The sequence below is a fragment of the Pantherophis guttatus genome, chromosome 9 (genome assembly GCF_059756535.1).
Source record: "Pantherophis guttatus breed Tessera chromosome 9, ASM5975653v1, whole genome shotgun sequence".
Taxonomy (NCBI): Eukaryota; Metazoa; Chordata; class Lepidosauria; order Squamata; family Colubridae; genus Pantherophis; species Pantherophis guttatus.
Window position 1 is genome coordinate 7612320 of NC_142071.1, and position 15181 is coordinate 7627500.

Genomic DNA, 15181 nt, shown 5'->3' on the forward strand with positions numbered 1-15181 from the left:
ACCAACAAATAACATCTTGTTGGCCAGGGACTTGAATATCCCTTAGTCCAGAGGTCACCAACCTTTCGGATCTCAGGGACCACTAAATTCATAATTTTAAATCCCGCGGACCACTAATGTGAATTTTTTAAAAAGATAAATAGCATATAAAAAATGCAAATAATTTTTCTGCAGACCACCAAAATTTTCTCATGGACCACCAGTTGGTGACCACAGTCCATTTAACTGTTGATTTAAAAGTGTATCAAACCTACCTGTTTGAGAATTGGTTTGGGAGTTGGACCACTTCTGTGATGGCTTCTGGATTCCTTTTTGCAACGCCACAGATGTCCAGCTTGCTATAACATTCTTCCTGCACTTCCGAAATCATACGCTGGAATGTGGAACATCGGCGAATGGCCAGGAACACCTTGGAGGTGACGCCGTTGGCAATGCATTTCAGACTCTCCTTTACAAAGGCCTTTCCCTGGACCAAGGAGGACAGCAACATGTAAGGAACTTGGTTAAAACCCCTGGGACAGTAACTGAGCCCTGATGATGTTACCTAGCTCAGATGTTATCAAGCTCAGAGAGCACCAAGGACCCCTCACGTCAATTTTTGTCATGAGTTTCAAACTCTCACCATTATTTCTCAGAGTTGTTCCTGAATTGTTCAGTATCGTTCCAAGGGGCAACTCTTGGAAATAGTTTTTTTTAAATTTTTTTTAAATTTGATTTATATGCCACCTTCTCCGGAGACTCAGGGCGGCTTACAATGCGTTAAGCAATAGCCTTCATACTTTTGTATATTTATACAAAGTCAGCTTATTGCCCCCACAAACTGGGTCCTCAATTTACCTACCTTAGAAAGGATGGAAGGCTAAGTCAACCTTGAGCCTTGGAGAGATTCGAACCAGCAGAAATTGCAGGCAGCTGTGTTAATAACAGGGTGCGTAGACCACTGTACTATCAAGGCTCTTCAAGAAAAGTTACTGCGTCTAAGAGTTGTTCAACGATGGAGCAGAGAGAATCAGGAGCTGCCCCTTTTTGCTGAAAAATGATGATCTGTTGGGAATGCCTGCAGGCAGGAATCTTAACCATGATTCCCAGAGACTCTTTCTGGGCTTATATTCTATAAACTCTATTTATATATGAGAATATATATACTATATACCAGTGATGGCGAACCTTTTAGAGACTGAGTGCCCAAACTGCAACCCAAAACCCACTTATTTATCACAAAGTGCCAACACGGCAATTTAACCTGAATAATGAGGTTTTACTACCTAAAATAATGATGAGCGAGGCAGAATTCAGCTAATCGCTCTGAGAAAAATGTGATAAATGCATTTTTATCCCCCTTTATTTTTTTTCTCCTTTTGAAATATTACGTATAGCAACAATAAAATAGAAAAACTTTTCTAATATCATTTCTTTCCCTCCCCCTCTCTCTTTCCCTCCCCCCTTTCCCCCCTGTTTCTCTTTCCCTCTCTTTCTCTTTCTCTCCTCCTCTCTCTTTCCCTCCCTCCCTCCCTGTCTCTTTTCCCCCCTTTGTATTTCTCTCTCCTTTCACTCCCTGTTTCCCTCCCACTCTTTTCCCCATTTCTCTCTTTCCCTCTCTTTCTCTTTCCTCCCTCCGTTTCTTTTCCCCCTCTCTTTGTCTTTCTCTCTCCTCTCTCCCTCCCCCTCTTTCCCTCCCCCTCTTTCCCTCCTGTTTCTCTCTTTTCGTCTCTTTCTCTTTCCCTCCTCCTCTCTTTCCCTCCCTCCCTCCCTCCCTGTCTCTTTCCCCCTCTCTTTGTCTTTCTCTCTCCTCTTTCCCTCCCCCTCTCATTTTCTCTCTCTTTCTCTCCGTCTCTGACTCTTTCCCTGTCTCTTTCTCTCTCATCTATCTCATCTATCTATCTATCTATCCATCCATCCATGCATCCATCCTCTCCTGCCCAGTTTCACGTGTTGTGTGAATCTAACCACTTAGGCTGTGGAGGGGGAGGGGAGGCTGACAGGCAAAGCCAAGCGTTAGAGATCCACGCAAAATAAGGAAACTCAAACCTGGATCCTGTCAGGGAGACATCCCCCCCTTCCCTCTCCCACTCTCCCCAGGCCTGGGCAGCCTGAACACAGCTCCCTCCTCGGAGGTGACCAGCAAGCAAACAAATATGGCGCTCCAGCTGGGAAGTGGCAGCACGGAGCTCCACCTCTGGCTGGTGAGAGTGGAGCAGGGAAGGCGCGCACCTTCCCTGCTGCTGCCGTGGTGCTGGCACCGGTCAGGAGGGACGCGTGAGCCGAACGTTTGGAGCCATGCTTGGCAGAGTTTGGAAGCGGGCTTGGCGGGGCTTAGCGGGGAGGGAGACCCCGACCTGTTTGGTTCGCTTCAGCGTGAGGTGGAAATGCAGAAGGCAGAGGAAATCCATGCCTCTTGGCGTTCAGCCCTCAAAGACTCCTTTGGGGGGACTGGGAGGGCAAGGAGTGGGGCCAGTCAGTGGTGGGTTAGGATTAGGGAGGTAGCCGTACTGGAGGGACGAAAGAACCTGCGGCTTGCCGACACCCACCCTAAGGCTGGGGCGATGGCACACATGCCCACAGAGAGGGCTCTGCATGCCACCTCTGGCACATGTGCCATAGGTTCACTACCAGGGCTATATACTATACTATATAGCAATAGCACTTAGCAATAGCACTTAGACTTATATACCGCTTCATAGTGCTTTACAGCCCTCTCTCTAAGTGGTTTACAGAATCAGCCTCTTGCCCGCCAACAATCTGGGTCCTCATTTTACCGACCTCGGAAGGATGGAAGGCTGAGTCAAGCTTCAGCCTGGTGAGATTCGATCTGCCAAACTGCTGGCAGCCAGTGATCAGCAGAAGTAGCCTGCAGTACTGCACTCTAACCAGTGCGCCACCACAGCTCTTTTTAGAGTATACTCTATATCCGTGATGGCAAACCTATGGCACGCATGCCACAGGTGGCACTGAGAGCCATATCTGTGGGCACGCGAGCGTTGCCCTAGCTCAGTTCCAGCACGCATGCATGCGCCAGCCAGCTGATTTTCAGGCCTTCCGGGCCCACCGGAAGTTGATAAACTGGCCGTTTCCGGCCTCCAAAGGGCCTCCGGCGAGTGGGGAAGCCCATTTTCGCCCTCCCCAGGCTCCAAGAAAGCCTCTTGAATTATGGGTGTGGGCACACGTGTGCGCGACCCCTCCACACTCCCTCTGCTTTTGGCACGTGACGGCAAAAAGGTTAGCCATCACTGCTCTATATACTCTATTTAAAGTAAGTAACAGTGCATAAAACTGATTTTATAAATGCACACAAGGTTTACTTAACAACACGAGGCCATGCTATTTATAAAATATAAAATGTATTACACTTTTTTAAAAATTATACTAATAATAATTCCAAAGGAGAAGCCAGTGATGGATTTCCTTATGGGAAAAGCCTGATTTATGCATACTGTTGTCACAAGAACCTTTCTGTGCCAGGAGCTTCCTGTGGGTAGGAAACATCAAGCAACAAAATGAACTCATCCAGTCTTCTCTTATATTCGATTCTCCCCAAATATTACGTGTCCCAGGATGATGTTGCTGGATCCAATTGGAGTTGGTCAACAGGGCCATAGATTTAGTTTTCTAAACTTTGGGACTCGTGCTGGAGCCCATCTTCAGGAACTTCTCTATGTGCGCACACATAGAGACGTGAGGATGGGCTCCAGTATGAATCTGAAAGCCCAGAAGACCAGGGGTCTCCAACCTTGGCAACTTTAAGACTTGTGGACTTCAACTCCCAGAATTCCTCAGTCAGGTTTGCTTTGCTGGCTAAGGAATTCTGGGAGTTGAAGTCCACAAGTCTTAAAGTTGCCAAGGTTGGAGACCCCTGCAGAAGATGATGATCTGGATTTACAACAAGTCAACAGGACACTGAAGTATGAGAATTCAATGGATCTGGAAGACACCATGTTTGGGAAAGCTAGTTTAGGAGCTGTCAAATGCCAAGGACCAATTTTGCATTTCCCAGTAGCTTCACCATTTGCAAGTCTAGTCCTCTACATCAGGGGTCGGCAGACAAGGAGACTTCCTCTAATAAAGAACCTCCAGATAGTTTGCTGAAGTTCAGCAAGATTTGATAATAGCTTCACAACAGTAACTTTTCAGCTCTCTTTAAATGATTCACGAAAGGTCAGCCATTATTTCATTTTCTACTCTCTCATTGTTCCTCATCTCCAAAACAGGCAAATTTGGGTAGGATGGCTTCACTTCAGCTAGGAGCCAGAGTTTATTAATCATGATGGTTAACCAAAATCAGATAAGCTCTCCTTACCAAAATACACGAAGCTGACAGTTAGCAACTAAGTTTGCCGCAGCTGTTACTCAAATAAGGAAAGGAGAAACAGTGGTTTTCGTGTCGATAAACATGATGTCTATTTTAGTATCAGAAAGTCCTATGTTGAGGAATGACAGTTATTCTGAAGGCTGGTGTGTTAATGTTCTATTTTTCATTAACATCAATTGTTTGCAGCCTCCCACACCTCAAGTCACAAGGGAAGGAACCTCAGACCAGTTCCAAAATCAGGAGCAGTCAGGGACACTGCAGAGGGAGTGAAAAGCATCTGTCCCCTTTGCCAACTCACAACCCTAAAGCAAGCTGAAAACACCCTTCCCCCCACCAACAAATTCTGAAGCACTCTGGGAATGAAGTAGAAAAATGAAAGCCCCATTTGAGATGTTTCGGCAGAATGGAATGGACATTGCTGGAATTCTCCAGATGAAGAACCAAATGCTTCCTAATGACATTCAAGACCTTCTTCCAAGCTTGAGTTGCTGGAAGAATCTAAGGGGTGCTTAGATTAGCCCAAAGAAATGCAATAAATAGTTATAGTTTGGAAGTCTTTATTGCAACGTCAAGCGTGCTTCTCAACAAAAGGCTTTGTCAGGCTTCGAAGCCATCTTTTGCGTTGGTTCTTCAGGCCTGCCACATTTACTACTGTGGGAAACTGGGAGGGGGGGATTGTATGGAGCCAGGGTGATATGTAGTCATAATAACATTCCTTTCTCAGAGAGTCAAGGACATCTTGCCCTGCACCTGGACGGTTGGAACTGGAAGGTATATCCAGTTGGGATGGTGCTTTGTTTGGATCATGTTATGGACATGTGGATGCTGGGCAGGGACTTTCCTTTGGGTGAGGAAAACCTGGAAGCTTTCAGATTCGGGTTTTCCCAGATGTGCCAATATGACATCTCTAATAAAATGGAACTTTGAGGAAACTCAAGCCTCGGAGTTTTCTTTCGTTGGGGGTGTTACTTGGAACCCTGACAAGGCTGTTATTCCCACAACCAATGTTCAGTGGCCCAGATTTTCAATAGCAGAACGAACATGTGCATGTGGCAATGGGGAAATTACAAATACCTCCCATGTCTTTTATCGCATTGCAACTTCTACAGGGACATCAGATCAACGTACATTCTCCCTCTATTGGAGAGATTTCTAGGGAGTTCAGATAATTTTAATGTGAAACATCTTCTCCAGGATTCAAATCAGTAGCAAAGTTTTGTACTGCTGCAGTGGTAATAAGGAAAAAAAAAAAAACGATTAAAGAGCTTTATTTTTAATCAACATTTTCCTCGGCTATTTGCCAATAACTTTTAGAGGTCATGTATTTTAATGTATAGTTTTTATTATATTTGATTAATTAGTATTAGATAAATAAAAATAGTATTATTGCCAATAGGAGTGTTTAGAATGGACCATATTTAATTTATTTCACAGTTGCCAATATAAAATTGCACCCGCTTCTCTCTGTTGATCCTGATTGCAATTGCTATCTTTTATCTCTCTTTTTATTATTTTATATTGCTGGTCGTGGACCGAATAAATACGTTTCAATTTCAGTGGGCCAGGTTGTCTCCTGGAGAAGGCAAGGTCCAGATTATACTAAAATCTCTAGTCACCTGCAAAAGGGGACTCATATCAGGCACAGCTGGAACATATATAGCTTTCCAGCTTGGGAAAAAATTCAGTCTCCTTGCCAACTCCACGAATGGGGGAAAGCACATTTGTTTCCTCTTGCAAAAGAAAACTTCCTTTTCCACTCTATGAGGCATCTGCTGCCTAGGCTTCACACAGAAGCTTGTGGGAAAAAGTGTTAAATGCCTTGTCCTGACTTGCTATCTATAGAGCATCGTGCTTTGAACTGTGGATTTTCCCAGATGATAGCAGTACAAGCTTTTAGCTCGGGCTATTTGCAGTTGCCTAAAGTTGTATACAGAAACTCCTTTAACAGAATGGAATTGTAGAACTGGAACGAGCCCAAGAGATAATCTGCAGAAGTCTAACCCCTCCGCAGTAGACAGGGAAAAACATTTAAAGCATTTATGGGAGGTCAAACGCCTTTAAAAAGTTTAGAGATGAACCCACAACCCCCACAGATAAGACTATTCTATCACTGCACAGTTCTTATCGTCAGAAATGGTTTACTGCCACTTCCTTCCATGGGTAAGGGATGATTCAGGAGTTATTCTGAATACCACAAGCCTAACATTCTGGAGACCAGTGGTAGGTTGCCCTGGTTCAGACTGGTTCGCAAGAACCGGTAATAAAACCGGCGGGAGGCCCCACCCACTGCTCCGGATGTTGTCATCGGCGATCTGCGTATGCGCAGAAGCAAGGCACGCACGAGCACATGTGTGATCCTGTTGCAAACCGGTAGTAAAGGTAAGTAGAACCCCACCCCTGCTGGAGACCTATGAGTTGCCTGACCTATAACCAAAGAGACTTTCTCATCGGACCACGTCACAAGGAGATGCATTCTGTTTCACCCCACATCACCGTTACTTGCATTCACAAACCCTTCAGTCAGTGCCATGCGCGGCAGCTATCCAAACCAACTAAAAGGGAAAAGGCAGCTAAAAAGCTAATTATTCTCGAGTATGAAATGATCCCCTAGTACCATATTTTTCGGAGTACAAGACACACTCCCCCCCTTAAAAGAGAGTGAAAATTTGGGTGCACTTTATACAATGAATGTAGCCCTGCCCACCCGCCGGCCCCCCACCCTTTTGGAGCTTTTGGTGGTCCGTTTGAGAGGCTGCCTTTGCAAAGAGGCTGTAGTTGCTCTTGTTCTAATGACTAGAATTGCAGTAAAAAAAAAAAGAGAGAGAGAAACTGATATATTTGAAATCACAAATAAGCAACATTTCCTAAACTTGTTTTCTAATAGGTTTCTCATTTTTAGTCTTGCAAACATCTAGCTCTTTTAAATACGAACGTCCTTTCATTTCCCAGCCCTCCTGCTGTTACATCTCATTTTCAGAATAAAAGACAACAGGAAAAATAAAGAGTCAAATAGGTAGGTGATGGGTGTGGACATTAATTTAAGGGCTCATCCTATTCAAAATGCTGAGCAGGTTTGGAAGACATGGATTCTGACCAACTTCTAGTTGAGGAGGTCCTTGGTGTTTCTTGAGCTTGGTGGTTTTCTTGCAGATGTTTCATTATGCCAACTAGGTAACCATCATCAGAACACTGATAACGCTAGCTAGTTTGGGTAATGAAGTGCCTGCAAGAAAACAACAAAGCTCAGAGAACACCAGAGAGCTGAAGAAGCTCCTTGGATGAGAAGCGAAACATCTTCAAAGAAAAACAAGAAAATCCAGTTTCCTCTTGAAAAAGCACCTTTGGGACAACCATGACCTGGATGACTGAGAATCTCCATAGATATCTAGTTATTTATGTATTTAGCAGATTTATATAGTTCTCCATCTAGCAAAACAAGAGCTCAGAGAGCACCAAGGACCCCTTATTTCAATCCTCCGCTACAAATATTCTCCTTTATCAATAAGCTTCTAGTTCTTGATTATTTTAGGAAATTGCCCTAATTTTCACTAAGAGTATATTTACGCTCCTTTAACCAAAGTGTTACTCCTTTGAACCTTTTCAAAAATGTTATTGGTGATGATCATTCTGAGGCCTCCAATGATATCTTTGAAAAAAATCTTTGAATATATTCTTGCCTTTTTTTTTGCCAGTATGTATAAATGTTGTCTAAATTCAGCTACTTTGGGGAGTTTAGCTGCTCCTTCGGTCTGAAAAAGATAGCGTCTTCCTGCAATACTGCCATTGCATCCATACCAAAGTTCACCTGTGCTTGCTAATGATATTTTGAACACTTTTTTTTTTTTATTTCAGTGGCAAGACCATGATATGGATAGAAAATAGCTATAACTATTAGATTTTTGTGATTCTGGACAAATTCACTCAGCTCTCAGAAATTTTAGACTTTTAAAAAAAGTTGTAGGTAAAAAAAAAATTAAGCAATAAGATCTGGAAGCGCATGGATCTTGGAAAATCATGCATGCTTCTGCAATTTAATATTACTTCTAGCTTGTAAAAATGAAGTAGTATTTCACATCGCTTCTCTGAAAATAAGACCTATCCCAAAAATAAGCCCTAGCATGTTTTTATGTGTACTTCTAATATAAGCCCTACCCCCCACCCCAAAATAAGCCATACTTAAGAGCCTGAGCAGCTGGCCAGCAACCATTCCATCTGGTTGCTCATGAGGCAAAGCAGGATGGTGATGGAGCATCCCTATGCACTCCACACCAGCTTGCCCTCAGGGCCCCCGCAGCCAGGCCATCCATTCCCCGACACCTGCCTTGCGGTGGCATCAACAGCAGCGATATGCAGCAGGAGCCCATGAAGGATTAATGGGAGCGACGGGGCGCTCCCATGTGACTCCTCTCCTGTGCGAGCTGCACTGGCTTCCTGTGGTCTTCCGGGTGCGCTTCAAGGTGTTGGTGACCACCTTTAAAGCGCTCCATGGCTTAGGGCCGGGGTATTTATGAGACCGCCTTCTGCCGCCAATAGCCTCCCACCGGCCAGTTCGCTCGCACAGAGAGGGCCTCCTCAGGGTGCCGTCGGCCAGACAATGTTGGCTGGCGACCCCCAGGGGGAAGAGCCTTCTCTGTGGGGGCACCTGCCCTCTGGAACGACCTACCCCCAGAGATACGCACAATACCAGACCTCCGGACTTTTCGTCGGGCCCTGAAAACACATCTATTTCATCTAGCCGGGCTGGCTTGATCCCATCCTTTCGGTTTTAATTTGTAATTGGTTTTAACTGGGTTGTTTTAAATTGATGGCCAAAATTATTTAATGTCTTTTAAACTGCTTTTAAATTTTATATGTTATGTTTTACCATGGCTGTTCACCGCCGTCCTGTTGGAGAAGGGCGGTATACAAATAAAATAAAATAAAATAAAATAAAAATCCTCTGCCTAACTTTCCCTTTATATTGCTTTTTGATTTTATTTTAAACTGGGATGTCTTGAATTATCTAGGACCAGAATGTTTAGTATATTTTAATTGGTTTTTTATTATTAACGTTTGTATTACATGTATTTTTATCGTTCGCTGTTCACCGCCCTGAGTCCCTTAGGAATAGGGCGGTATATAAATTTAATAAATAAATAAATAAATAAATAAATAAATAAATAAATAAATAAATAAATAAATAAAATAAATGTGGCTGCCAGCCCACTTTTTCTGCTTGCTCCTCGGCTCCTCGGCGAGACAGGTGTCGGGGCATGGATGGCCTGGCTGTGGGGGCCCTGAGGAAAACTGGTGCGGGGTGTGTGGGGCAGCTCCACCTCCTCACCTCACCTCAGGGCCATGGCACCCACACATCGCTTGGCCTCCTGCTCCACTGTGGCTGTGAGCAAGCAGAATTGGTCCAGCGGCCACACAGAGTCCTGCTGGAGCTACATTCCCCTTGCCTCATGGCAGTGGCAGTGGCACACCACGCAGCCTCCTGCCCTGCCACAAGCAAGCAGAAGAAGTGGGACTCCCGTAGATGAGAAAAAAATAAGACATCCCCCAAAAATAAGCCCTAGTGCTTATTTTGGGCCCCAAAAGAAAATAAGACCCAGTCTTATTTTCGGGGAAACACGGGTAGCAAAAAAAAAAAAAAAAAGGTTAATGCAGGATCCAATCTAGGTCAGTCACTGGGACTAGAGGTTTTATCTTCCAAGCTTTTGGACTAGTGCTGGAGCCCATCTTCAAGAAACCTCTCTCTATCAGAGCGCGTGCTGTTCTGATGGTATTAATCTGTTGCCTGTTGTATATGGCTTTTTAGATGCTGATTGGGGTGTGTGTTGATGGCTGGGTTTTAAGTCGTTGGCTGTCCTGTTTGCTTGTGCTGCCCAGCCCTTGCCTTCTAAGTCCTTTTATTAAAAAAGTTTTTTATTTTTATTTCTCATAACACATTTACATGTACAGTCATTTCCATCATTTTTCTTTTAACTTTCATTTTTCATTTTTACTTTTTTGAGACTGCTCTTTTATCCTTTACTTTTACTCCAACCTTTCTTCTTCTCCTCCCCTCCTCTTCCTTCCTCTTTCTCCTCCTACTTCCTTCCTTCTTCCTCTCCTTCTCTTTCCTACTTCCCTTTCTCTTCCCCCACTCCTCTCTTCTTCCCTCCTTCTAACCTTCTCCTCTGCTCCTCTTTCCCCTCCCTTTTCTTCCTCTCCTTTTCCCTTTCTTCTTTCTCCTCTCCTCTCCTTTCCCTTCCTCTCTCTCTACTCCTTCCCCTCTCTCCTGTGAATAAAGAGAATTAGAAAATCGGGGCTGCTCGAATACCACTTTAGATTGAACTGAAAAGGGCCTTCTAAATACTTGAGAAGCTGGGGTAAAATGGATAATGGAGCAGACGTTCTCACTCATGATCTTCATCAGTCAAATGTATTTTATCTAATTAAGTTTGCATTGAAAGAAAAAAAAAATCCTGCTTGAAATGACAGACTGAAAGCTCAATGCGCTGTGGGTTTTAGCAGGTACTGTACAATTTTATTACAACCGCTTCTACCTTTTGACCATCTGATAGCAGCCTTTGAAAGCATCGAGTTGGCTAGCTGTGACACCCAACCTAAGGAGCTCACGCACAAAAGTCCAAATCGCACTGGTGATTTTAGGAGCGCATCTAGGTCATTTTCATGGTAGTCATATAAAAATGGCATTGTCTTCTTTTAAAATGGTGGGATTAAAAAAAACAAACACCTCATTTGAGTCTATAGTTTTTGTAGTGCCCCATGAAAGTACCAACTGAGTTTGACCCTATTCAGCTTGACAGACTCTTCTCCCATGGTTGCCAAGTTTCCACCTACTGATAATAATACCTGTTTATAAAGCTACAGGTTTTATAATTCAGACCAGAGGTGGGTTTCAGCAGGTTCTGACCAGTTCTGGAGAACCGGTAGCGGAAATTTTGAGTAGTTCGGAGAACCGATAGTAAAAATTCTGACTGGCCCGGCCCCCATCTATTCTCTGCCTCCCAAGTCCCAGCTGATCGGGAGGAAATGAGGATTTTGCAGTTACCTTCCCCTGGATTGGAGAGGGAATGGAGATTTTACAGTATCCTTCCCCTGCCACACCCACCAAGCCACGCCCACCAAGCCACACCATGCCCACCAAGCCATGCCTGCAGAACCGGTAGTAAAAAATTTTGAAACCCACCACTGATTCCGACCCATTAAATGAACCATCCCAACCTCAATGAACTGGTGCAGTAAGATCCATGGGAGAAGGAACCCAACAAAGGTTTCTTCTCCCAACCATCTGATGGGTTCACAGCCCATCAATGGACCTGGCTCATGATGAGATGATCTGAAATAGGGCCTCGAAAAAAAGCAAAGTTCTAGTGCAGCTGGTCTCCATAACTGAAGGAATGCTGGTTCCAGTGGTGGGATTCAATTTTTTTTACTACCGGTTCTGTGGACATGGCTTAGTGGGCGTGGCCAGGAGTGTGACAGGCAGCACTTGGCCTCCTGCACCCCCATGGGAGCAAAAACGAGCCATGGGGGAGGCCCTTTTGGGCCTAGTAGGCCTCCCTGAAGCCTCCTGGAAGTGAAAACAGGCTGCGGGGGGCACCCCCCATGCCCCATTTTGGGCCTAGGAGGCCTCCCTGCACTTACCTGAGAACCAAAATGGGGCGTGTGGGCACTCTTGGAAGGGGTGGGGCAGGAAGGGGTGGGGCCAGTCAGCAATTTAACTACCGGTTTGCCTGAACCGGCTGAATCCAGTGTCTACAAATTTTTGTGGTTCACACAAAAATTTATAGACAGGACTAAACTTTCCTATGGATTATTGCTTTGAAAATGAATGCTGCAGGATTCCTGTTCTCTTATATAATGATCAACAGTTTTATTGATTATGCTGTTGATTCTTTCTCACCTCACTTCCTTCAGGTGCAAAAGATAAGATAAGATTACAAGTGCTATTATTAGTTTATCGCTCAATCAAATCTTTTTAAAAAAATGTAAAATGCAATCAAGACTTAAATATAAGAATCACAGTTACCAGTTACCTCTATGATAACCATATCATGTGGATTCCCAACATTTGAATTCTAGATATAGCAAATGGCTATAGTCATAGATGTCTACCCATGCAACCAAACTCAAAATCTTTAAAGGTAGTCTTCAACTTACAACCTTTTGTTTAATGACCAAAATTATGACAGTGCTGAAAAAATGGGACTAGTAAACAGTTCTTGCACTTATGATTGTGACAGAAGGTCACATGCTCAAAATCCATGCGTTTACTAGGGTTGGAGCATCCCAGGGTCATGTGATTATCACCATTTGCAACCTTCCTGGCCAGCACCCGACAAGCAAAATCAATAAGGAAAAATGGATTCACTTAACAACCAAAAGTGTCACTTAACCACGGTGATTTATTTAACAAGCACAGCAAAAAAAAAAAAAAAAAAAAAAAAATAAGATTGCAAAATTGGATGTGACCCACTTGGCAACCATTTCACTTAGCAACGGATATTCTGGTTCTGATTGGGATTCTAAGTCGAGGACTACATATCCACTGTGTAGGATTTTGCTACTGTTCCTCAGGTTTTTGTTTTTTTTTTCACATCTAAATCTTTCTCAGTCCCGAGAGGAGATGCTAGGGATGAAGTTTAAGGTCTTTTGCATACAAAAAGAGGTGCCCTATTTTATATGCCATTGAATTTCATATATTCACGAGCCAGAGCTCCTTCCTGGTCTATCAGAAAGCCTGCTCCACATAAAAAGGATATTATTCAAATCTGTACCGTACCTGAGTGTCAAATTTAGCAGCGCTGTAGAGGAAAGATTTGCAGATGTCATACATGCCACCTGTGTCACACGTAGAGTTTTCCAGACAGGCAAAAGCCCCACATCCCACTTGGAGGGCACTGTTTAGACATCGAATCACATCCGCTGCAAAGAAAAGGGTGAGCAAGAAACAGAAAACATCTTAGCACAAGTTTCTATCACACTTGGTTCAAAATCAGAGCAGCTTTCAGTTCAGCTGGTGGTGGGTATCTGCCACATTTGTTGAGTCATGTTTTACTTCCAGAGAGCTCTCCTCGACACATCACCCTTAGTAAGGGATTCGCTGCATTTTTAGTCTCAACACTCAACTTACAGAGTCTCGGTGAGCCCAGTGGCTGCCCTGGAAGATTTTGTTTCAAGAAAAAATGGTCTTCTATTACCGTAGAAAATGGGAGTCGTCTTGGGGATCAGCCATGCTTCTAAGACTTCAAGCGACAGGCGATTTCTAATGCCAGGGCTGCGAGGCTGTCCATGAACCATGTCCCAAAGGTGCTTTTTTTCAAGAGGCAACTGGACTTTCTGGTTTTTTCTTTGAGGACGTTTCACTTCTCATCCAAGAAGCTTCTTCAGCTCTGACTGGATGGTGGGGAATGGAAGGATTTATACTCCTTGCAGACAGCTGGACATTTGCATCCTTTTAGGGGGTCGTTAGGGCCACCTGGAGGCTTATCTCTGTCCTCAGGGTCACCTGAGTGGTGCAAATGGGTGTGGACCCTTCTTGGAACTGTTGAAAGGACTGTGTTGTAGATTGGAGATAGATGTTTGTTGCATCCCTCCCCCTCGGTTGAGAGAGGATTGTTCAATTTTGACATAAATGGCCTCTTCAACCCCCTTGAAAGGATGCAAATGACCAGCTGTCTGCAAGGAGTATAAAACCTTCCATTCCCCACCATCCAGTCAGAGCTGAAGAAGCTTCTTGGATGAGAGGTGAAACATCCTCAAAGAAAAACCAGAAAGTCCAGGTGCCTCTTGAAAAAAAGCACCTTTAGGACAACTGTGACCTGGATGACTGAGAATCTCCATAGACGTCCATGGATCATCTTCATCCCTTCCTATTATAATACTAGTTTCTCATATACCTGCAGCCTGTGGGAGTGGGGCAAATTCATTTCCAAAGATTTGATGAAGAAAATGCCTTCATTCTTCCACTCATTGGAGCCCAACCCTGATATGTCAGAAGGTCAACATTCTGGGCAGAAATCAAACCCAGGTGATCATCAGAACTGCATATTATTTTTCCAAATCCAACAAGATGCTAAATATGCTATTTGGAGCCTAGCAAAGTGGTGCAATTCTATCAGACCATACCCAACCTGCTGTATCACTCTCAATACTCAAGAGGATTGTTATTTGAGATATTTTTATATTATTTCTCCCAAGGAAATAATTCCCTCAAGGTTCTTTACAAATTCAGTACAATTTGATTCAGGGCAATTTGACCGTAACTTGACAACACAAGTCATTTCAAACCTAATTCAGAATCCCAGCAGCTACCAAAGCAGCGTCAGATATATATGAAACGTTGAAATATCTGCCTAACCCAATTACTCCAAAGGATGAAAAGTGCTCAGAATTATGGGAATTCTAGTCCAGTACATCTAAAGCCCCCAAACTATAGTTGATTGAGGCAGCTTGGAAAGATGTTTCGTTAAGGAATTCCATGGTCACCAACCAAAATGCCTTTATTGTCCATCTTGGCTAACCATAAGATAATAAACATACCACCTCTTTAATAATACGGACCAATTTTATACAGGGGCACTTTTGAAAATGACCACATTGGATTGTGAATATGGGATGGGAACATAGCAGAGGCAAAATATCTTTACTTTTGTTGTTTGACTGATAACAATCATTCAACACACAACCTCAGATCTCCTCTCTTCCCCCCACCCCTCCAGGTCCCTCCCTGTATGCAAAGATTCTTACGAATTGAAGCTACTATCGCCTATTGATTATGGAATGAACATTTTTTTATAGTTCAGCTCCATTGTTCCAGAAGACACTTTATGAAGGCCATCTATGAGCAAATGTGTCCTTATCTTTTGGACCCAATTAGAAAAA

The 15181-nt window shown here is 43.8% G+C and overlaps 1 protein-coding gene across 1 annotated transcript in view; it reads right to left on the reverse strand.

Annotated features, from left to right (window-relative positions):
* Positions 1-15181, reverse strand: part of STC1 (stanniocalcin 1) — a 30841-nt gene that overhangs the window by 12510 nt on the left and 3150 nt on the right. Inside the window, exons 2-3 of the mRNA XM_060684881.2 lie at positions 13080-13222; positions 255-466 (exon numbers count right to left, since the gene is read on the reverse strand). Coding sequence (XP_060540864.2) covers positions 255-466; positions 13080-13222 — 355 coding nt within the window. The remainder of the gene's footprint in view (positions 1-254; positions 467-13079; positions 13223-15181) is intronic.